The sequence below is a fragment of the Salvelinus alpinus genome, chromosome 12 (assembly GCF_045679555.1).
Source record: "Salvelinus alpinus chromosome 12, SLU_Salpinus.1, whole genome shotgun sequence".
In the NCBI taxonomy this organism is placed as follows: domain Eukaryota; kingdom Metazoa; phylum Chordata; class Actinopteri; order Salmoniformes; family Salmonidae; genus Salvelinus; species Salvelinus alpinus.
In genome coordinates, this window is record NC_092097.1 from 39,459,454 (window position 1) to 39,483,721 (window position 24,268).

The 24,268-nt window shown below is 41.7% G+C and overlaps 1 protein-coding gene across 8 annotated transcripts in view; it reads left to right on the top strand.

The window, feature by feature from the left end:
* LOC139536115 (pleckstrin homology domain-containing family A member 6-like) overlaps nucleotides 1-24,268 on the top strand; it is a 335,460-nt gene that overhangs the window by 202,869 nt on the left and 108,323 nt on the right. For 6 of the 8 annotated variants that reach the window (XM_071336301.1, XM_071336297.1, XM_071336296.1 and 3 more), the window contains 8 exons: nucleotides 513-680; nucleotides 1,732-1,831; nucleotides 10,972-11,078; nucleotides 11,338-11,493; nucleotides 13,092-13,247; nucleotides 17,108-17,235; nucleotides 17,482-17,639; nucleotides 22,125-22,232. In XM_071336301.1, coding sequence (XP_071192402.1) covers nucleotides 513-680; nucleotides 1,732-1,831; nucleotides 10,972-11,078; nucleotides 11,338-11,493; nucleotides 13,092-13,247; nucleotides 17,108-17,235; nucleotides 17,482-17,639; nucleotides 22,125-22,222 — 1,071 coding nt within the window. In that variant the 3' untranslated portion in view covers nucleotides 22,223-22,232. The remainder of the gene's footprint in view (nucleotides 1-512; nucleotides 681-1,731; nucleotides 1,832-10,971; nucleotides 11,079-11,337; nucleotides 11,494-13,091; nucleotides 13,248-17,107; nucleotides 17,236-17,481; nucleotides 17,640-22,124; nucleotides 22,233-24,268) is intronic. The other 2 variants (XM_071336300.1, XM_071336302.1) reach the window with 2 other exon arrangements.

The window sequence follows — 24,268 nt, forward strand, 5'->3', positions numbered from 1 at the left end:
CATGAAGCTCATAATCACACAATGCTGAAATTTGAATTATAGTGTTCAAGAGCAGAAATGTTCTATTTTGTGAATCTTATAAACCCATGTATCATCTGTGTTGCTTAATGATTGTAACTGATTACAGTGTCTGTACTCATTCAACTGAAACATAACGTTGGAAATTGTGGTGGTACTTTCTATCTTGTTTTTCATATTCAGCAGTAGTCAGTGGTCTGTATCAGTACTACTAATCTGATTAGAATTGATCAGTATGTGCATTCATGCTAGCTCAGTGCAGGCATCTCGTTGGACGCCTGTGACCCTTCACCCCTGAAGTTCATAGGGGTCGGGGCTCCATTCCTCATATCGTTCCATGATCCTCTCTGCTCTGCACTCTACCTGGCTTTTGTCACTCCTCCTGATGCACAGCGCTCTCTCTTCCTCCTCCTACCATCATCCTCCTTCCTTTCTTTTTTTTCTTCCTTCCCTCTCTTCCTCTTATTCTTCCTACCTCCTTCCGGTGGCTGTAGGACATTGGCCCGCCACGGCCACCACTTCCCAAATCCTACTACCCTCTGGAGTCGCTCCCCTCCCTTCCCCCCTCCCTCCCCCCTCTGCCCTTCGACAGCTCCACCTGGCTACGCAGCCTGGGCCTGGATGACGGTTACCTTGACGATGAAGAGTCCCACAGCAGAAAGGTATTTGGAGATGGGAGGGTGGGAGGGAGTTCCCATCCCTGCCATGCCCCCTGTCACTCACGCAAGCTGGTAAATGTTGTCCATAACCACTGATTCAGGGACATAATCATTTGCCTCCCCCTAATGGGTAAAGTAAAGATTGGGGGTAGAGTAAGCTGATCTGTGGTAAAGGGCAACTCCCAGTTGTTACATGTCCTATAGAAGCCATCCCTGTCGTCCCCATAAACACTTCCGGACCCCTAAACAACAGAGCTCCAAGCTCTACCACACAGAGTGATTTTACCCCCCCCCCCCATCACCCACTTCACCATCACCCCATCCCTCCGCCATAGATATGGTCACACACATCCGTCTGTTCTAGCGCTTCACTCCTCATGACTCCTATTCCATATTTTCTTTCTTCTCTCTCTCTCTCTCTGTGTGATTGTTCTGGCTCTGGCTTCTCTTTAGTCTGCTGTGAAACAATCAATCACTTACTATGGTTGATACCAAAAACTTCATTAAATTTGAATTGAATCAGTTGATATGTAATTATTCAATAGGATCTAAAGCAACAATACAAAACAAATAGGACAACCAATTTTAAGTATTTTAAATCTTAGCCATTCTAGTGTACTGGGTGCTTTTGAATGCTAAGACTTAGCTTAGGGCAAGTTACAGGTTCCCCTAGGAACGGTAAGGATGTGAATGGAGGTGTGTGGATCCATCCACAGCTAGTGGTTCCTTTACCATACTGTCTGTGTGCCAGTCGTTGTAGTGATGTGGTAGTGATGTGATTGTGCTAGTTCCTGTGCTAGTGCTGTGTCTGTCCTGTAGTGTGTAGACCGTATGCTTTGGCTTATGCCGTATCTACATCCCACCATTGAGCTCTGGAACCAGCCATATCTGGCAATAACCCCATCATTGCATTCCACACCAATGCATATTATCTAATGCATTCTGTGTTTGGGTAACTATATGGCCAATAGTTCCTACACTCTCCCGGTACGTAAATATCTTACTGTTGATTGACTGATGATGCATTAGCTCTTCCTCCTACTCTGTGTTGCAGCACAAGTACGGTTATCGACAGGACATGTCACCAGAAGAATGGACCAATAGCAACGAAGCTCAGGAGCTGGATCTGGATCGACAGGCCAACATGAATAAAGGTACAGGAAGCACGGGATCCTGGGTAATGGTGTTCTGGTGTGTCAGTAAGTCTGCATAGCTGGGTCATTCCTACAATGCGGTACCATTTGGACCTCAAAACATTTGAATTTTTACAAATATGTACAAAGAAAAATAGTATTCATTTAGAAAAACATATTGATCAAGCTCAGGCACATACATTTTTTTGGGGATGCATTTTCCAATTTGTTAGGTTCATAATCCTAAGAGGGTTGACCTATCAGGGTGGAAATGTTGAACCTAAATTAGCCATAGCTCTGTGAGTGAACAAGACTGAGCAAACATAATGATAAACACTTAAACAGGATTTTAACTTCTCTATCAAACATATTTTAACATTTTGATTATTATTTGTATTTATTTATATAATTTAGCCAAACAAGTTGGATATGTATGAGTGGGACATACAGACTAAGAACATGAACAAATAGATAGAAATGAGGGTTTATATTTATTTAGCTTTGCACCATAGGAATTATGACTCTTCCTGAAGGTGGGGTCATTGTAGGAAGGGGTTGTTTTCTTAAATGGAGAATTACAACAAACTAACAGGGTGGAAAGTGGTATCAGGGACACACAGAAAATCTTAAATGAAATAATAATAAATACAATAATCATTCAATTGTTTTTATTATTTTATGGCTTATGTTTATTCTTTATTTTTAGGGGGTAGATCACTTTAAATATTACACAGATTGTGGCTTCCATCAGTGTAATTGTCTGTATCATTTCCAATCCCCCATATTTTCTTTGTAAATACCAGTAAATCGTACTCATTCCAGGGTTTTTCATTATTTTTACTACTTTCTAAATTGTAGAATAATAGTGATGCCATCAACACTATGAAATATCACATGTGGAATCATGTATTAATAACCAAAAAAGTGTTAAGAGAAAAAAGCTGGTTGAGAGAATGACAATAGTGTGCATTGAGGCAAAGGGTGGCTACTTTGAAGAATATAAAATATATTTTTAATTGTTTAACACTTTTTGGGTTCCCACCGTGAACCAAAATTATGACAGCTTTGCACACTCTTGATATTCTCTCAACCAGCTTCATGTCTCTCAACCAGCTTTGTGAGGAATGCTTTTCAAAAAGTGTTGAAGGAGTTCCCACATACGCTGAGCACTTGTTGGATGCTTTTCCTTCACTCTGCGTTCCAACTCATCCCAAACCATCTTAATTGGGTTGAGGTCAGGTGATTGTGGAGGTCAGGTTATCTGATGCAGCACTCCATCACTCTCCTTGGTCAAATAGCAGGTACACAGCCTGGAGGTGTGTTTTGAGTCATTGTCCTGTTGAAAAACAAATGTTAGTCCCACTTACTGCAAACCAGATGGGATGATGTATTGCTGAAGAATGCTGTGGTAGCCATGCTGGTTAAGTGTGCCTTGAATTCTAAATAAATCACCAACAGTGTCACCAGCAAAGCACCCCCACACCATCACACCTCCTCCTCCATGCTTCACGGTGGGAACCACACAAGCAGCGATCATCTGTTCACCTACTCTGCGTCTCACAAAGACACGGTGGTTGGAACCAAAAATCTCAAATTTGGACTAATCAGAGCAAAGGACAGATTTCCACCGGTCTAATGTCCATTGCTCGTGTTTGTTGGCCAAAGCAAGTCTCTTCTTCTTATTGGTGTCCTTTAGTAGTGGTTTCATTGCAGCAATTTGACTATGAAGGCCTGATTCACACAGTCTCCTCTGAACAGTTGATGTTGAGATGTGTCTGTTTTACTTGAACTCCGTGATGCATTTATTGTCATGGTTCCTCCGGTTTTTCTAGTGTACTGTGATCCTGCGGCTACTGTTTCTCAGTAAAGTATTTATGTTTATCCTTAACCACTGATTCCTCGTCTGGTCTCTTCTCTGCACCTGTGTCCAACCTCAGCACGTCACATTTATTGGGGCTGCAATTTGGGGTGCAGTTAACTCTAATGAACTTATCCTCTGCAGCAGAGGTAACTCCGTGTCTTCCTTTCCTGTGGCGGTCCTCATGAGAGCCAGTTTCATCATAGCGCTTGATGTTTTTTGCGACCGCACTTGAAGAAACTTTCAAAGTTATAAATGTTTCCGCATTGACTGACCTTCATGTCTTAAAGAATTGATGGACTGCCATTTCTCTTTGCTCATTTCAGCTGTTCTTGCCATAATATTGACTTTTTATCAAATAGGGCTATCTTCTGTATACCGCCCCTACTTTGTCACAACACAACTGATTGGCTCAAACGCATGAAATTACACATATTAACTTTTAACAAGGCACACCTGTTAATTGAAATGCTTTCCAGGTGACTACCTCATGAACCTGGTTGTGAGAAAGCCAGAGTGTGCAAAGCTGTCATCAAGGCAAAGGGTGGCTACTTTGAAGAATCTCAAATAAAGAACATATTTTGAATTGTTTAACACTTTTTTGGTTACTACATGATTCTATATGTGTTATTTCATAGTTTTGATATCTTCTCTATTATTCTACAATGTAGAAAATAGTCAAATAAATAAACACTGGAATGAGTAGGTGTGTCCAAACCTTTGACTGGTACTGTATATTTTTATATATTTTCCTTTATTATTTGCCCCTAACTCTCCCATCGCTCCCCTAATTGGAGTGAACTAATGGAAAACAACACTTAGGCTTCTACTTCCAGCTTATACATACTATTCACATTTTATGGACACAGTATTTTTACAATAGTTATCAGTCCCATACAGTTTTGGTTTCTATTTGCCATATATTTTTCTATGCCGTGATGTTTCACAAAAGTGCTGCATCTTTCTATTCTCATATATTCTACATATTGTAAGTTAAAGACAAATTTTTGCTATGAGTATTATTATACTATTGCTCGATTGGCTATGACTTTTTTAATCACCAAGCAGTGCTATTTGCAGAGTTAGCTTCAGGTAAATTCTTCAGCCATTCCTGAACCTGTGAACAAAAACAAGCTACATATAGACAGTACCTTCGCAGCAAAACACGCAGAGCTGGGTTGGTTGTATCGGCCATAAACATATCATTTTATTGGTTGCAAGAATTTTATATAAACATTTTAATTGAAAAACTCTAAGCATTGTTTTGTGTATCAGTTCCTTAACCATGTGCCATGGAATTGGTACGTCTAAAGTCTCTTACCAAATATTTTGCAATCTATGTGGCACATCTGTCAATATTTTGGTCCTTAAATGAAACTGCCATACTTTTTATTTATCACAGTTTTCTTTAGCAAATGTTGGTCTTTAATGCAGGACCGCCAGACTAGTTCCTTACTCTCTCCACCTTCCACTTGCCTCTTCCATTTTTGCGTTAATGCTACTATTAGTTGGTTGTAATTTTGAGAATAGCAGACATTTCTATATATTTTTGTTAGCTGCATGTGTGACATAACTCCACCAGTCCTATTTATGATATAATTTACAAAGATTATACGTTTTTTTATCAGTTAGTATATTTGAGTTTAACCATAATATTTGTTGTAATATTTTTTATGTCTTTTCTAGTGGATTAAACTGAAATGGCAACCAACTTTCTATTGCTTGTTTTAAAAATAGTGATATTTTGGAGATTTTCAAATAATGTAAAGTGAGAGGTTATAATCTAAATAAAGGGAAAAGGGCCATTCTTGAACACGGGGTGAGCCATTCTTACTAATCTGCTAGAGAACCAGTTTAAGTATAGCTTTTGTTTGACTGAAGCCTTTACTGAGAGGTATAATGCTTTAATATTTAATAATTTCAGTCCTCCGTATACATATTCATTCTATAAATAGGCCTGTTTAATTTTGTATGGCTTGCCATTCCAAATAAATGTCGAAACATGTTTTGCTCATATAATTTAAAAACAAGTCGTTAGGTGTAGGCAAGGCCATAAGCAAATACGTAAACTGGGATATGACTAAAGAGATAATCAAGGTGATTTTTCCACAAATAGACAGGTATTTTCCTTTCTACGGTAGCAAGATATCTATTTGTGCTAACTTTCTATTAAAATGTATTGTGAGGTAATTTCTTTCAGGATATGATTATCGAGTTACTTCACCGTCAGACCATTTTATTTGGTTGTAATCCAGAGAGGTTAGAAAAAGTATCTAGATCCTCTATGAGGCTGTGGAGGGATCCAAATTGTGAATTTAAAAGAAAACATGAATCATCAGCATAAAATGACATCTTTGTTTTTAAAAACTAAAGTAGGGTGGTTGGTTGGGGTGGTTGGATGGATGGGTGGGCTTATAACGTGAACGTTTAGCAAGCCAAAACTGTGTTTGAATCTCATCACGGACAACTTTGGCATTTTAGCTAATTAGCAACTTTGCAACTACAGGACTTAATACATTTTATCTAATTTGCAACTACTTATCATGTTAGCTAACCATTCCCCTAACCCTAACCTTAACCTTTTAACCTAACCTTAAGCTGAGCTAGCAAGTGAGAAGAGCTTGCGACCATTTTTGTTTGGCAGAACAACGTGGTTGCCAATCGAATGAACGACCAGTCGGCTTTACTGGGAACGATACCAAAACGAACGACCAGTCGGCTTGGCAGCTAATAGAAGGCACGAAGACCTCGATTTCTTCTCGGGCCTAACAACACCCGTGCCAGTATAGCCTCCAAACCACGGCTTCTCGGGCATTATCACTTAAATAATATCATTCATGTTAAATATACTGGTTGGTCCTTATAAACCATTTACTAATCATTAGTTAAGTCTTTTTGGGTGGCCTAATGTAAAGTGAGATGTATTTATACTTTGTAAATGTTTTGAGTGACCAGTGTAATTTCTTAAAAAAATATAGTCATGCCATTGGTAGACATTTCAGCAGTACCTGATGATCCTTAAGGTCTCAAAAAAGCCAAGAACATATCAATGGTAAAACAATAAGCACACAACACAGGATGTTTAAAAGACTGAAGCATTAGAAGCATTCTTTTTTTAATGTATTTAAGCTTTATTTTATCAGGGAGTTCCATTGAGATCAAGTCCTTGTTTCCAGGGCAGCACTGCACGAACATAATTGACAAAATGTACAACAAACACAATGTAGTAAAACATACAATATTACAAGCAATTTAAGAACAAACACATTCCTCAACACTGTGCCACCCGGGAGGCTCCATTTTAACTGTTCTGATTGGTCCCAGAAACCAATGGGTTCGGCCAGAACGAGAACATACCAGTGGAGGCTCCTCAGAGGAAGAAGGGGAGGACCATCCTCCTCTGTGAATTTCATTAATAAAATAGTAAAACATTGAAAAAGTTCTTATTTTTAGATAAAAGTATACTAAATATATTCACATCTCACCAAATAATTGATTAAAACGCACTGTTTTGCAATGAAGGTCTACAGTAGCCTCAACAGCACTCTTTAGGGTAGCACCATGGTGTAGCCGGAGGACAGCTAGCTTCCGTCCTCCTTCTCGTACATTGACTTCAGTACAAAACCTAGCCATCAACAAATTAATTTCTTCAAAAATGAAGGAGAAGCAAGAGATAGAAAGAGAGAGTTCGTAAAAAAAATTCACTTTCAGTTTCACTTACTTAGCTAGCAAATGCAGCTTGCTAGTTTAGTTACTCAAACACCCGGCTCAAACAGAGGGATGCTATGTTAGCTAGCTGGCTATGACTATCCAACACAACACTGGAACTCGTCCAAGTCAAGGTAAACTTTTGGTTTTATGAATTTATTGCCACTTGGGCCCGCCGGTGTAATTGCTTACTAGCTATACACTGTAATGTTACCGCATGATTGTAGCGGATTTACTAAACCCATTAGTGCTATTAGCTATGTTGACTAGGACATTACTTTAACTAATACGGGGACAACAATGTAGGCTGTGTGTAGCGGTTATGACATGGTTTGGCTTGGAAAGGTTTTTTCGCCTGGTCACATACAGCTGATGTGTTGTTCATTGAAGTCCACAAAAGAAGGGGAAAGGTGAAATGAGGAGAGTGCATAGAGGCGAGAAGGAATACAATGTGGCTGCTATGAAAGTGAACTGTTTTTATGTATAATCAGGGGTGTATTCATTCCACTAATTCTGTTGAAAAACTTTTCTTAAACGGAAACAAAACGGGGGATAAAAATACCTGAATTTGTCTAATAGAAACTCTCGTTTGCAACTGTTGGACTATTGATTACACCCTAGATAAGCTAGAGGCAGGCAAAATGTTTCTCTCGACCTGTGTGCACCGACGTTGTAGACTTTAATTCATAGGCTAGGTTGTAGCAACCTCATGATGGGTATAGGGAATATTTGAGTATCATGTAGTAGTCTAAACCTGCTGATGTTACATTAAACTGGGTGAATGGAATATGAATGACAGTCATCCAACATGCTGTAATAGAAATAAGGCCATGCATGCTCATTCAAAAAATGATCGTCCTCACTCATCATAAACTGCACTGACCGCCACAGGAACCCACGTGGTGATATGCAAATGTGTCATTGGCTTTGATACTTTGATACTTTGATACTCTGATACAACACCTCTCATTTTGACGTCACCCCAAACGACTTCATCGATGGCAGTCTCAGACTGAAGTATGTAGCGAACATAGATCAGCGGAAGAATTCAGTTTGAAGCATCAGGCAAAAGTTATCTACCACTAGATTTGATGTTATGACACTGGTTAAGAATGGGAGGCTCCAAGAAGTGCCGCTCAGCCCATCCACCCACCACAAGAATGATCAGTAGGTCAGCCAGACCGCACTGCCAGGCTGAGCCGCCAGCACGCCTCGACCCTCAACAGTATAGTCAATACTTTAACCCTCTGCCCAAAACAATTTCCTTCCAATCAATTATTTTCAAATACAAAACAAAAAACAAAAATACATACACCTATACATATACAGGTAATTGCCAAAATAATAGAAACACTTAAGTGAATGAGGGGTAGAAAGTATATTGAAAGCAGGTGTGGTTCCTGAGTTAATTCATTAATTAACATAATGTATACAAATGCTGGGCAGGCCATTATTTTGGATACCATGGTTATGCCCCCATAGGATGATAATGCCCCCATCCACAGGGCACCAGTGGTCACTGAATGGTTTGATGAGCATGAAAACAGTGTTAACCATATGCCATGGCTGTCTCAGTCACCAGATTTCAACCCAATTGAACACTTAGAGATTCTGGAGCGGAGCCTGAGACAGCCTTTTCCACCACCATCAACAAAACACCACATTATAGAATTTCTTGTGGAAGAATGGTGCCGATAGAGTTCCAGACACTTGTAGAATCTATGTCAAGGCGCATTGAAGCTGTTCTGGCTTGTGGTGGCCCAACGCCCTACACGTTATGTTGGTGTTTCCTTTATTTTGCCAGTTACATATACATACAGAAACAGCACAGCCTCCATATAATTAATGTCATCATAATAATGTAGAGCTCTCTTCATTTTATTTACTTGCACAGAATATAGCTGGATCGCCCCAGCTCGCCCGCAAGGGTCCACCGCCCTGCCGTTCCCTAAACCAACACACGCTACTCAGCTTCAGGATCTTATGGAAACATTCATTATTGACTTTGTGTGTACTAGGCCAGGGCCAGAGCAACAACCCACAGGATGGCAGACCCCCAGTGTGAGGACTGAGCAGCCCAGCAGCTAGGTATAGCTTGAAGAGGTATCTCCCCTGACGTGGTCATGTTTTCAATACAGACTCTGTCTTACTGTATTTAGTACAATGCCTCCATACATAACTTGACATTTCTGTCATCTATCTTGACATTGTGGGAGAATAACCAACCTTCCAATTAATGGCAATGCATTTCTTCGCCGCTATAAATGTTAGGTTACACAGTTTCTCCTGATAACAGTCTCCAGTATCAACATTTAAAAGCAAACAAAAACGGAGAACGGAGAGAATATTCATCTGTAGACTCTTTGCCAGAATTCAGACAGCTTTTCACAAGACACATGACCTTTTAAATGCTTCCAGTGCTTCAGTATTTTCCTCTTTTAACTTTTAATGTTTATGTTTACACTTTGTTTGGCAGCACTTTAACTGGGCCATTAAAGGTAGTAACTCTTTAAACGTAATTGGATAATTCCGCAAAATGTAATGGGATAGTTCAGCGAAATATTAAACGTAATGGGATAGTTCAGCGAAATATTAAACGTAATGGGATAGTGCAGATGTTTGTTTCCATTCCTCGCAAGCACTTTTTGGACTGCTCTAATGAGTGACTGCAATCCACACTTTGGTTTTGGTGGAAAAGTCTGACAACAAATGCTATTGTTACAATTTTCGGATTTAAAAAAATACTTTACTCAGCATGGAAGTGTTACTGTTTTGGATTTAAAAAAATATATATTTTTCCAAACATCCTTTGTATTGTGTGATATGTTCTAGGGGCCATTTTGAGACGTTAAGGAGCATCACGAACTTCTGGAATGCCTACCAATGGCATTTCCATCTTTTGTGAGAAATAACACTGCTCACTCAAAACATTTGAAAAAAGTATTTATGAAGTATAAATTGCCCAAAAAGATTGAACTAATGATTAGTAAATGGTTTATGAGGACTCATATTAAACATCTTATGAATTATCTTATGAATAATTATTAAATACTTTCAAAGTTGTTTATAAATGTCTGAATAACTAGCTTACTAACATTACAGATGTGGGAGTAATGATTAATAAATGATGAATAAACTATTTACTAATCTATTATAAATGCTTTATTACAAGGGAGTATTTTGGAGGTATTATTACAAGGGAGTATTATTACAAGGTGGTATTATGCTACTTTTTTCTGATCTAATCCAAATCTGTTAGATAACAGACTCATTGGAATGAAATCCTGTTTATAATCAGAAATGAAAGAACATCATCTAAAATATCAGAGTATATACTGTATATATAAATATAATTAGATTACTAGTCCTCAGGACTAGCTGTACCTTATTAAAGTCAATTGTTTACATAATAATAGATTGGATTATGTAACCCCAATGACTCATCCTCTGTGTCTGCGTCCCAAACAGCACCCTGTTGCCTACATAGTGCTCTATGGGCCCTGATCAAAAGTAGTGCACTATATAGGAATGTGGTGCAATTTGGGACACAACCTGTGTCATCCTCTGACATGCTGTTTGTCTCTCTCCTGTCCAGTGGGGGTCGTTCCTCCCAGGACTAAGTCTCCCCTGGAGGATCAGGGCCAATCCTACGACCATGGAATCTCCCGACGCAACGGCAAGGTGCCTAATGGAATCTCCAGGGTAGGCAGCATGCCAGAGAGGGCTTTATGGAGCTCAGGAAACTCAAAGGCTATATGCATTATATTATATGATCCATACACATGATGTTTTGTAACTATATTATGATAGTGTTACTCATTGATGTTGCCTTTATGTAGTGGTGGTGGGCCTGTGTCTGGTATATTGAATGGTGCTGTCAAATGTATCTTTTAAAGAGCAATACATTTGATGCTTCATCATATGATTGACATGTTATTCCCATATCATTCCCCTCTCCCAGGAGCGTCCGAAGAGTGCGGTGTTCCCGGCGGAGGTGAAGTCCAAGATGAGCGTTGAGGAGCAAAACGAGCGTATCCGTAGGAACCAGAGCAGCTCCGTCAGGGACAAGAGACGCAGCCTGAACCTGGGTAGCCAGGCTGGTACCAACTACAGAGTGGTATGCTCTCACTTCTATTTACATGTACAGTACCTGTCAACACACCTACTCATTCAAGGGTTTTTCTTTATTTTTACAATTTTCTACATTGTAGAATAATAGTGAAGACATCAAAACTATTAAATAACACATATGGAATCATGTAGTAACTAAAAAAGTGTTAAACAAATCAAAATAGATTTGAGATTTGAGATTCTTCAAAGTAGCCAGTCTTGCCAGCCTTTGCCTTGATGACAGCTTTGCACGCTCTTGGCATTCCCTCAACCAGCTTCACCTGGAATGCTTTTCCAACAGTCTTGAAGGAGTTCCCACATATGGTGAGCACTTGTTGGCTGCTTTTCCTTCACTCTGCAGTCCAACTCATCCCAAACCATCTCAATTGGGTTGAGGTCGGGTGATTGTGGAGGCCAGGTCATCTGATGCAGCACTCCATCACTCTCTTTCTTGGTCAAATAGCCCTTACAAATCAAATCAAATGTGTCACATACACATGGTTAGCAGATGTTAATGCGAGTGTAGCGAAACGCTTGTACTTCGAGCTCTGAAAGTCCAGTAATATCTAACAAGTAATCTAACAATTCTCCAACAACTACCTTATACACACAGGTCTAAAGGGGTGAATGAGAATAGGTACATGTAGATATATGGATGAGCGATGGCCGATCGGCATCCTGGAGGTGTGTTTTGGATCATTGTCCTGTTGAATAACAAATTATAGTCCCCCTAAGTGCAAACCAGATGGGATGGCGTATCGCTGCAGAATGCGGTTAGACACACTCATGCTGGTGAAGTGTGCCTTGAATTCTAAATAAATCACGGACAGTGTCACCAGCAAAGCACCCCCACACCATCACACCTCCTCCTCCGTGCTTCATGGTGCGAACCACACGTGGAGATCATCCGTTCACCTACTCTTTGTCTCACAAAGACACAGCGGTTGGAAACAAAAATCTCAAATTTGGACTCATCAGAATAAAGGACAGATTTCCACCGGTCTAATGTCCATTGCTCGTGTTTCTTGACCCAAGCAAGTCTCTTATTCTTATTGGTGTCCTTTAGTAGTGGTTTCTTTGCAGCAAATCGACCATGAAGGCCTGATTCACACAGTCTCCTCTGAACAGTTGCTTTGAGATGTTGTTTTGAGATGTGTTACTTGAACTCTGTGAAGCATTTATTTGGGCTGCAATTTCTGAGGCTGGTAACTCTAATGAACTTATCCTCTGTTCATTGAAATGCATTCCAGGTGACTACCTCATGAAGCTGGTTGAGAAAATGCCAAGAGTGTGAAAAGATGTCATCAAGGCAAAGGGTGGCTACTTTGTAGAATCTAGAATACAATGTAGAAAATGTTAAAAATAAAGAAAAACCCTTGAATGAGTAGGTGTGTCCAAACGTTTGACTGGTACAGTACATGTACCTCTATGAGCTAGCCACCAGGAATATGTACTGTATGATGAAATTTATTATAAAGGAAGAAACAGTATATTGTTCTGGCCTCTTGTCTATCTTTCCGGGCTAAGTTGAAGTCTCTTTCCTGATTCCTGATCCGGCCTCCTAGTCTCTTTCCTGATTGGTTATCTCTGTGTGTGTGTGTCCAGGTGAGGCGGAGGCTGACAACCCATGAGGTGGACATCAAGGACCTGGAGGCTGCAGTACGGGGGGAGGGGGTACAAGAGTCACCCCGGGAGGAGATTGCTCGCCTCAGACGGTTACAGATGGAACCTGACCAGTACAACCTGGACATCAGCAAAGAGGTTAGACACACTCTGTCCAACAACCACACTATGTGATACAATCATTATGTGACTATGATCCAGTCGTGATGTGATATAGTTGTGCTTAATGCAAAGTTAATTAAACACTTTGAAAACAGATTATTTCAGTTATTTCAGTAACACTTCATTCGTTGGAGCTCTTTCAGCTGGTATTTGTCTGGTATAAAAAAATGCTGTGATAATTAACAAGTCAAATCACATTTGTATTGGTCACATACCCGTATTTAGAAGATGTTTTTGCGGGTGTAGTGAAATGCTTGTGTTCCTAGCTCCAACAGTGCGTCATATCTAACAATTCACAACAACAAACACAAATCTAAAAGTACAATAAGGGAATTAATAAATAAATAAATATCAGGACGAGAAATGTCGGAGTGGCATTGACTAAAATACAGTAGAATAGAATACAGTATATACATATGATATGAATAAGCAGTATGTAAACGTTATTCATTCTTAAGGACCGGCGTTACGTCAATGGGACAGTTGTAAATCATGCAGCGCGTTATATCAAGATTGCAGATTTTAGAGTAACAACAAATGTCGGTACATAGAAGTGTCTTATATCGGCTGAAAGCTTAAATTCTTGTTAATATAACTGCACTGTCCAATTTACAGTAGCTATTACTGTGAAAAAATGCCATACTATTGTTTGAGGAGAGCTCCTAACAACAAAACACTTTTTTTAACCCGATAGGTTTGATAAATTCACCTCCTGAAGGTGAAATTTGCACTTACATTCTGAAATCTTGCTCTGATTTATCATCCAAAGGGTCCCAGAGATAACATGAAGTGTCGTTTGTTAGTCTTGTTGTTCACTCATTTTTCAAGTTATCCATCTGAAACTTTACACATACACTGATGTCATCTTGTGGACACTACCGGAATTACAACTAGAGTGATGGCTATAACTATTACCTTTCTCTTGCATTTCAAAGATGGTGGTAGAAAAATACTTTCTTTTTTTGTATTTTCTTCTACCAGATCTATTGTGTTATATTCTCCTACATTAATTTCACAGTTCCACAAACTTCAAAGTGTTTACTTTGAAATGGTACCAAGAATATGCATATCCTTGCTACAGGCAGTTAGATTTGGGTATGTCATTTAGGCAAAAATTTAAAAAGATTGGGCTATTATTAAAGTGACCAGTGATTCCATGTCTATGTACATAGGTCAGCAGCCTCTAATGTACAGGGTTGAGTAACCGGGTTGTAGCTGGCTAGTGATGGCTATTTAACAGTCTGATGGCCTTGAGATAGAAGCTGTTTTTCGCTCTCTCTGTCCCAGCTTTGATGCACCTGTACTGACCTCGCCTTCTGGATGATAGCGGGGTGAACAGACTGTGGCTCGGGTGGTTGATGTCCTTTATCGTTTTAGCCTTCCTGTGACATCGTGTCCTGGAGGGCAGGCAGTGTGCACCCGGTGATGCGTTGGGCAGACCGCATTACCCTCTGGAGAGCCCTGCGGTTGCGGGTGGTGCAGTTGCCGTACCAGGCGGTGATTCACCACACTGTCTGTGTTGGTGGACCATTTCAGATCATCAGTTATGTGTACGCCGAGGAACTTGAAGCTTTCCACCTTATCCACTGTGGTCCTGTCAATGTGGATAGGGTTGTGCTCCCTCTGCTTTTTTCTGCTTCTTTGTTTTGTTTGACGTTGAGGGAGAGGTTATTTTCCTGGCACCACTCCGCCAGGTCCCTCACCTGTTAGTACACACTAAGTGGTAATGAAGATGTAGAGGAGGCGGCTCATTAGAATATTTCGGGGCATGGTTTGATCACAGCTCTTTTTTTGCAACTGTGAGTTAGTGTCATTCCAGTTGATTTAATCTGTTACATGTTAAATATGATAATGATTAGTGATGGTGTTTTGTGTTTTGTGAAAGACTGATGTATGGCTGGTGTCAATTGAAAGTGATGTGTAAATCAGTGGTTCTCAATTCTCTCCTCAGAGACCCCCTGTAACGGCAGCCTTCCCTCTCTTCGCGAGAAGAGAGGGTGTAACAGGGATCGGACCAAGACGCAGCGTAGTTGGTGCTCAACATATTTAATAATGATAAACAGTGAACACTTAACAATTACAAAATAACAAAATGTGGCAAACCGATACAGTCCTAGCTGGTGCAGCGAAAACACAGAGACAGGAAACAACCACCCACAAACCCCAACACAAAACAAGCTACCTATATATGATTCCCAATCAGAGACAACACAAAACACCTGCCTCTGATTGAGAACCATATTAGGCCAAACATAGAAACAGACAAACTAGACACACAACATAGAATGCCCACCCAGCTCACGTCCTGACCAACACTAAAAAAAGCAAAACACACAAGAACTATGGTCAGAACGTGACACCCCCAGTCGTTCCAGATCTAGCACACCTGTTTCAACTCACAATAATTAAACCTATGGAATTGTAACAATATAATATCGCTAACCAGAAAAAATAACCCAGTATTGTTCTTCAAACGGTTATTTCTAGAACCTTGAAATGGTTCTATACAGTACCAAAAAGGGTTGTGACAATAGCAGAATTGTTTTTGGTGCTATATAGAGCCTTTTTGTTTATAGTTTTTTATTGAATCATAGGAATGGTTCTTTATTGCACCATAAAAGTTTTGGCTATTGTTACGAGCTAAATAATCCTTATTTGGCCCTATATAGAAAAGTTTGTTTTTAGTGTGTGCTGGCTTCAAATAATTTCCCACAATTGGTCACTACTTGTGTACGTAATGTTTTTTCTAATTGCAAACCAAGTATATAGTGGGCCATAAAATAAAAGATGATCAAACCTCATCTGTAACTCGTAGAAAGAGGAGGAAGGGAAGCGCTACTAAGGTACACTATAGTATATTTTGGTAGATAGAAGGTGCTCTTTGGTAAAAGGTGTAAATTGGTCATCAAAAAGAAAGGAGGACCAAGGCACTCTTCATATAATTAATTAAAATGCCTTTATTAGTATGGCATGTTCAATAGAAACAAAGTTGTTTAAAAACCGACGCGTTTCGGCTGCATGGCCTTCGTCAGGGAGTACAGAAAAAAGAGAATACAATGTCCTCTTTTGAAAGGCTTTTCCACACAAGTACGCCATACGGGTAGGCAATGAAGACTACCCCATGGCAAGGCACTACAAGTCCTTACACCATGGTAACCCTGCCTCCCTACAAGCTATGGGTATTGATCATGTTCCGGCCTCTATTAGAAAAGGGGACCGTCTTAAACAGTTAAACCAAAGGGAAAGTTTTTGGATTTACAAACTACAGGCCACTAAGTACCCTGGTTTAAATGAAGATATGGATTTCTCACCCTTCCTGTAGGGTCGTGATGGGTCCATTTGCTGTCATCTAGTGGACATTTTGCTTAATTGCCCTCTAGCTATGTTTGGACTGTTGTTCATGTTTTGCTGTGGTCTGGAGTACTGTGGAATATATTGCTTTCTTGTTCTGGACACTTCTCCCAGTCATGGTTAGGGTTGGAACTGCCTCTCTGGGTGTTCTGATGCTTCTAGTTTGGAGTTGTATGCTCATGATAACATAGCTACAGTATTTCACCTTTTCATGTGTATATTATTGCTTACTAGGTGTGTCCAATTTGGTAACCACTCCCTCTTCTAATTAGGGCTAATTGGAAAAGCCTTTCAAAAGAGGACATTGTATTCTCTTTTTTCTGTACTCCCTGACGAAGGCCATGCAGCCGAAACGCGTCGGTTTTTAAACAACTTTGTTTCTATTGAACATGCCATACTAATAAAGGCATTTTAATTAATTATATGAAGAGTGCCTTGGTCCTCCTTTCTTTTTGATGCTCATCTGTAACTCGTTGTGTCCTCAGCTGTGTACTCCAGACAAGATTCTGATTCCGGAGCGCTACCTGGACGTGGACACTCCTCTCAGCCCAGAGGAGCAAAAGGAGAAACAGAAGAAAGTAGAGAGGATCAAGACGCTCATTGCCAAATCAAAGTATGTACAGACACTACTGAACTACTATCTAACACAGCTCTCACACAGTACAGCAGTGTATTTAGCCAAAGTTTGGCTAAACATTCTCCCCTCTACTGATTATCTGATTCACATCTGAATGATGGGATGCCACATGTTCTGTATAAAAAGGTATAATTTAATCTCCTTTCTCCTGCGCTCTACTTATTTTCTTTGTCATTCTCTCGCCCTCCTCTCCCCCTCCCCTCTGCCCGTCACTCCCTCCAGTCTCCAGAACGTGGTTCCCCTATTGGACGGTCCTACTGAGGGGGCTGGTTCCCACCACCAGGGTAACCCAGAGCAGCAGCTCCAGGACCAGGAGAAGAGGATTGAGATCTCCTGTGCCCTGGCCACCGAGGCCTCGCGACGCTCCCGTCTGCTCTCCGGTGAGGACGCCACCGCAGCCTGCCGCTCCACCGCCACCACCCCGACCACCCTGTCGCTACGGTTTTCCCCCTCACGGTTATCATTGCCCACCCCGGCCCCATCGCCCCCCTGTCATTGAGAGGACCCCCCAGCGACGAGTGGCGATGTGTTGCTGCAACACCCCCCACCGCCATCCAAAACCCCTTCTCTCTCTGCCTCTATGATACACATGTCCACCACCAACCACACATGTCCACCCTTCTCCAGCTGTGTGCATCCCACTCAACATCCCTAACAGCTGTGTTGGGATTAGATTGGAGGTTAACCTAGTCGAACTGCCTTGTTATAAAATATACAACGAGGGCCAGTTCCATCAACTTTAAAATCCCAATGTAACTCTTAGTTAAACCTCACTGTCAATTGTCTGCAAACGACTCCACTATCCAACACTTAACCCCAGCCAATCACACACTCACTTCTTCACCATCTGCTGTATTGCAATACAATCCACTATCCACTACCCACTCACTACCTAACCCCAACAACCACACCTTCACTCCCTCGAGGTCTGCAGCAGTCCACCAAGCGAAGTACGTAACAAGCTTCTCAGACGAGTTCTGATATAGGATCAGGTTCCCCCTGTCATCTAAATCTTATTCAATGTGATCTAAAAGGCATAAATGATCCCAGATCAGCACACCTACTCTGAGACACTATAAATACAGGTCCTGAGCTCAGATACACCTATATGTATCCGCTCTTACTGAAAATGCTTATTAACCTTGTCCATTCACTGGGCATCCTAAAACAGTGGCACATTTTCACTGTCCCTAGAGCCATAGATTAACAGAGATTTGATCAATTCAGATGAACCGAGATTGAGAATATGAAAGTGTTGCCATGTTGCCACCAGATGTTCCAGGATGATAATCTTCCAATGAGAAATGCAAGTTAGAATGGAATGTTATGGAATGTCTTGTGCTAGCAGGGAAGATAGTTCACCAAACTCTTATCGCTGGCTCTGCCTGTTTCACTGTCTGTCTCACTACTCCACTCTCCACAATATTCACTGTCTGTCTCACTACCCCACTCCTCCACTCTCCACAATATTCACTGTCTGTCTCACTACCCCACTCCTCCACTCTCCACAATATTCACTGTCTGTCTCACTACCCCACTCCTCCACTCTCCACGATATTCACTGTCTGTCTCACTACCCCACTCCTCCATTCTCCACAATATTCACTGTCTGTCTCACTACCCCACTCCTCCACTCCCCACAATATTCACTGTCTGTCTCACTACCCCACTCCTCCACTCTCCACAATATTCACTGTTTGTCTCACTACCCCACTCCTCCACTCCCCACAATATTCACTGTCTGTCTCACTACCCCACTCTTCCACTCCCCACAATATTCACTGTCTGTCTCACTACCCCACTCCTCCACTCTCCACAATATTCACTGTCTGTCTCACTACCCCACTCCTCCACTCCCCACAATATTCACTGTCTGTCTCACTACCCCACTCCTCCACTCTCCACAATATTCACTGTCTGTCTCACTACCCCACTCCTCCACTCTCCACAATATTCACTGTCTGTCTCACTACCCCACTCCTCCACTCCCCACAATATGCACTGTCTGTCTCACTACCCCACTCCTCCACTCTCCACAATATTCACTGTCTGTCTCACTACCCCACTCCTCCACTCTCCACAATATTCACTGTCTGTCTCACTACCCCACTCCTCCACTCCCCACAATATTCACTGTATGTCTCACTACCCCACTCCTCCACTCCCCACAATATGCACTGTCTGTCTCACTACCCCACTCCTCCACTCTCCACAATATTCACTGTTTGTCTCACTACCCCACTCCTCCACTCCCCACAATATTCACTGTCTGTCTCACTACCCCACTCCTCCACTCCCCACAATATGTACTGTCTGTCTCACTACCCCACTCCTCCACTCCCCACAATATGCACTGTCTGTCTCACTACCCCACTCCTCCACTCCCCACAATATGCACTGTCTGTCTCACTACCCCACTCCTCCACTCTCCACAATATTCACTGTCTGTCTCACTACCCCACTCCTCCACTCCCCACAATATTCACTGTCTGTCTCACTACCCCACTCCTCCACTCCCCACAATATGTACTGTCTGTCTCACTACCCCACTCCTCCACTCCCCACAATATGCACTGTCTGTCTCACTACCCCACTCCTCCACTCTCCACAATATTCACTGTCTGTCTCACTACCCCACTCCTCCACTCCCCACAATATGCACTGTCTGTCTCACTACCCCACTCCTCCACTCCCCACAATATGCACTGTTTGTCTCACTACCCCACTCCTCCCCTCTCCACAATATTCACTGTCTGTCTCACTACCCCACTCCTCCATTCCCCACAATATGCACTGTCTGTCTCACTACCCCACTCCTCCACTCCCCACAATATGCACTGTCTGTCTCACTACCCCACTCCTCCACTCTCCACAATATTCACTCTGTCTCACTACCCCACTCCTCCACTCTCCACAATATTCACTGTCTGTCTCACTACCCCACTCCTCCACTCCCCACAATATGCACTGTCTGTCTCACTACCCCACTCCTCCACTCCCCACAATATGCACTGTCTGTCTCACTACCCCACTCCTCCACTCCCCACAATATGCACTGTCTGTCTCACTATCCCACTCCTCCACTCTCCACAATATTCACTGTCTGTCTCACTACCCCACTCCTCCACTCCCCACAATATGCACTGTCTGTCTCACTACCCCACTCCTCCACTCTCCACAATATTCACTGTCTGTCTCACTACCCCACTCCTCCACTCTCCACAATATTCACTGTCTGTCTCACTACCCCACTCCTCCACTCCCCACAATATGCACTGTCTGTCTCACTACCCCACTCCTCCACTCTCCACAATATTCACTGTCTGTCTCACTACCCCACTCCTCCACTCTCCACAATATTCACTGTCTGTCTCACTACCCCACTCCTCCACTCCCCACAATATGCACTGTCTGTCTCACTACCCCACTCCTCCACTCCCCACAATATTCACTGTATGTCTCACTACCCCACTCCTCCACTCCCCACAATATGCACTGTCTGTCTCACTACCCCACTCCTCCACTCCCCACAATATGCACTGTCTGTCTCACTACCCCACTCCTCCACTCCCCACAATATTCACTGTCTGTCTCACTACCCCACTCCTCCACTCTCCACAATATGCACTGTCTGTCTCACTACCCCACTCCTCCACTCCCCACAATATGCACTGTCTGTCTCACTACCCCACTCCTCCACTCCCCACAATATGCACTGTCTGTCTCACTACCCCACTCCTCCACTCTCCACAATATGCACTGTCTGTCTCACTACCCCACTCCTCCACTCCCCACAATATGCACTGTCTGTCTCACTACCCCACTCCTCCACTCCCCACAATATGCACTGTCTGTCTCACTACCCCACTCCTCCACTCTCCACAATATGCACTGTCTGTCTCACTACCCCACTCCTCCACTCCCCACAATATTCACTGTCTGTCTCACTACCCCACTCCTCCACTCTCCACAATATTCACTGTCTGTCACACTACCCCACTCCTCCACTCTCCACAATATTCACTGTCTGTCACACTACCCCACTCCTCCACTCTCCACAATATTCACTGTCTGTCACACTACCCCACTCATCCACTCCCCACAATATTCACAACACACGCTGATGCTCCACTGTCTTAACCTAGAGGCTCTACTATATAGTCCTTGAAGATCGCAAGCTCTCCTATAGTTAGATCGACAGTTTCCGTTTGCTCAAAACTACGACACTATTTCTTACTGCTTACCCTCTGTCTCTGCCCCTCTACCCACAACCAACCACATATTCACAATGGCATCACGGTTAACTTAATGATTTGGGGAAATTGAACATTATCTTGTCAGCTTTAAGTGATGAGCTGAAGAAAAACAAAACTGGCTTGATTTATCAACTCTTATAGTGCCATTAGTATTCAGTCATACTATGTGCTGCCTGCTGTCAGTCGTGGTCATAAAAACATGGTCCAGCTGCACAGAGATCAAACCAAGTTTGCGCTTTATACTGTATCTGTGTTTCTCTGGTGATGCCAGATAGCAACTATTTTATTTTGTCAAGCCTCCTTAGGCTCCAGAGCCGAAGTGCTCTGAATGTGTGTAGGTGAACTCCAGATCCAGGTACAATGGCTTTATCATAGTATACACTACCCCCATAGTATACACTACCCCCACATAGTATACACTCCTCTTGCTTCCTCAGTACAGAGCTACAGGCTAAGCACCATTCATCTTATGCTTGTGAGGTGATGTGAGTGCACAGTCTCCCCTGTTTTATCTCCCTCACTCTACCTACCGTTTTTAAATTGCTTTACACCTTTATGTTTTGCTATTTGTTTTGCTCGTTCTCACGTCACACCCCCATTCCATTCCAGCCCAGTGCGCCCCCAGCCCCCTCGCCTCCCCGACCAGCCTGGCCCCTCCCCCCTCCTCCACTGGCTTCTCCGACTCCGCCCACATCATGAAGGTGTGAGTCTGTGAAGGTGAGTCCCCGCTCACCAACCACACTTACCTCCCCCCTTAACCCCCCACACTTACCTCCCCCCTTAACCCCCCACTCCCCATTAACCCCTCGCTGGTTGCCGTACCTCCTACCTCTCCTGGTTTTGGCAGGGCTCTCTGTTTTTCCCTCAGGTGATGTCTTGACCAATGGCAGCAGGTGGACATCAAGGAATCTTTTATTGTTACCTTTTATTACTATCTGCTTTGCTCAATTGTTTTACTAACTGGAAACAAGTTCAGAATGCACTCAATGGCCAGTGCTAACATCAGATTTTTGCTAAGTATACCAAAATAAACACACACCAATAGTATATTACTACCAGTCCTTTTCCATATACTGTACTCATTTTAAGGTACGGAAACCGTCAATCAATACAGATATAGCAGTGAACTATCCTTTTAAGATTTATGACAGTTAATATTAATATCACAGGGTCAGATCAGTGGGGCTAAGCTGTTATTACTATTATCACGAGGTCAGATTAGTGGGACTAAGCTGTTATTACTATTATCACAGGGTCCGATCAGTATGGATAAGCTGTCATTACTAGTATCACATGGTCAGATCAGTGGGGCTAAGCTGTTATTACTATTATCAAAGGGTCAGATCAGTATGGATAAGCTGTTATTACTATTATCACGAGGTCAGATCAGTATGGATAAGCTGTTATTACTATTATCACAGTGTCAGATCAGTTACTATTATCACAGTGTCAGTGATAAGCTGTTATTACTATTATCACAGGGTCAGATCAGTATGGATAAGCTGTTATTACTATTATCACGAGGTCAGATCAGTATGGATAAGCTGTTATTACTATTATCACAGTGTCAGATCAGTATGGATAAGCTGTTATTACTATTATCACAGTGTCAGATAAGTATGGATAAACTGTTATTACTATTATCACAGTGTCAGATCAGTATGGATAAGCTGTTATTACTATTATCACAGTGTCAGATCAGTATGGATAAGCTGTTATTACTATTATCACAGGGTCAGATCAGTATGGATAAGCTGTTATTACTATTATCACAGTGTCAGATCAGTGTGGATAAGCTGTTATTACTATTATCACAGTGTCAGATCAGTATGGATAAGCTATTATTACTATTATCACAGGGTCAGATCAGTATGGATAAGCTGGTATTACTATTATCACAGTGTAAGATCAGTGTGGATAAGCTGTTATTACTATTATCACATGGTCAGATCAGTGTGGATAAGCTGTTATTACTATTATCACAGTGTTAGATCAGTGTGGATAAGCTGTTATTACTATTATCACAGGGTCAGATCAGTATGGATACGCTGTTATTACTATTATCACAAGGTAATATCAGTATGGATAAGCTGTTATTACTATTATCACAGGGTCAGATCAGTATGGATAAGCTGTTATTACTATTATCACAAGGTCAGATCAGTATGGATAAGCTGTTATTACTATTATCACAGGGTCAGATCAGTATGGATAAGCTGTTATTACTATTATCACAGGATCAGATCAGTATGGATAAGCTGTTATTACTATTATCACAGTGTCAGATCAGTGTGGATAAGCTGTTATTACTATTATCACAGGGTCAGATCAGTATGGATACGCTGTTATTACTATTATCACAAGGTAATATCAGTATGGATAAGCTGTTATTACTGTTATCACAGTGTCAGATCAGTATGGATAAGCTGTTATTACTATTATCACAGGGTCAGATCAGTATGGATAAGCTGTTATTACTATTATCACAGTGTCAGATCAGTATGGATAAGCTGTTATTACTATTATCACAGGGTCAGATCAGTATGGATAAGCTGTTATTACTATTATCACAAGGTAATATCAGTATGGATAAGCTGTTATTACTATTATCACAGTGTCAGATCAGTATGGATAAGCTGTTATTACTATTATCACAGGGTCAGATCAGTATGGATAAGCTGTTATTACTATTATCACAGTGTCAGATCAGTATGGATAAGCTGTTATTACTATTATCACAGTGTCAGATGAGT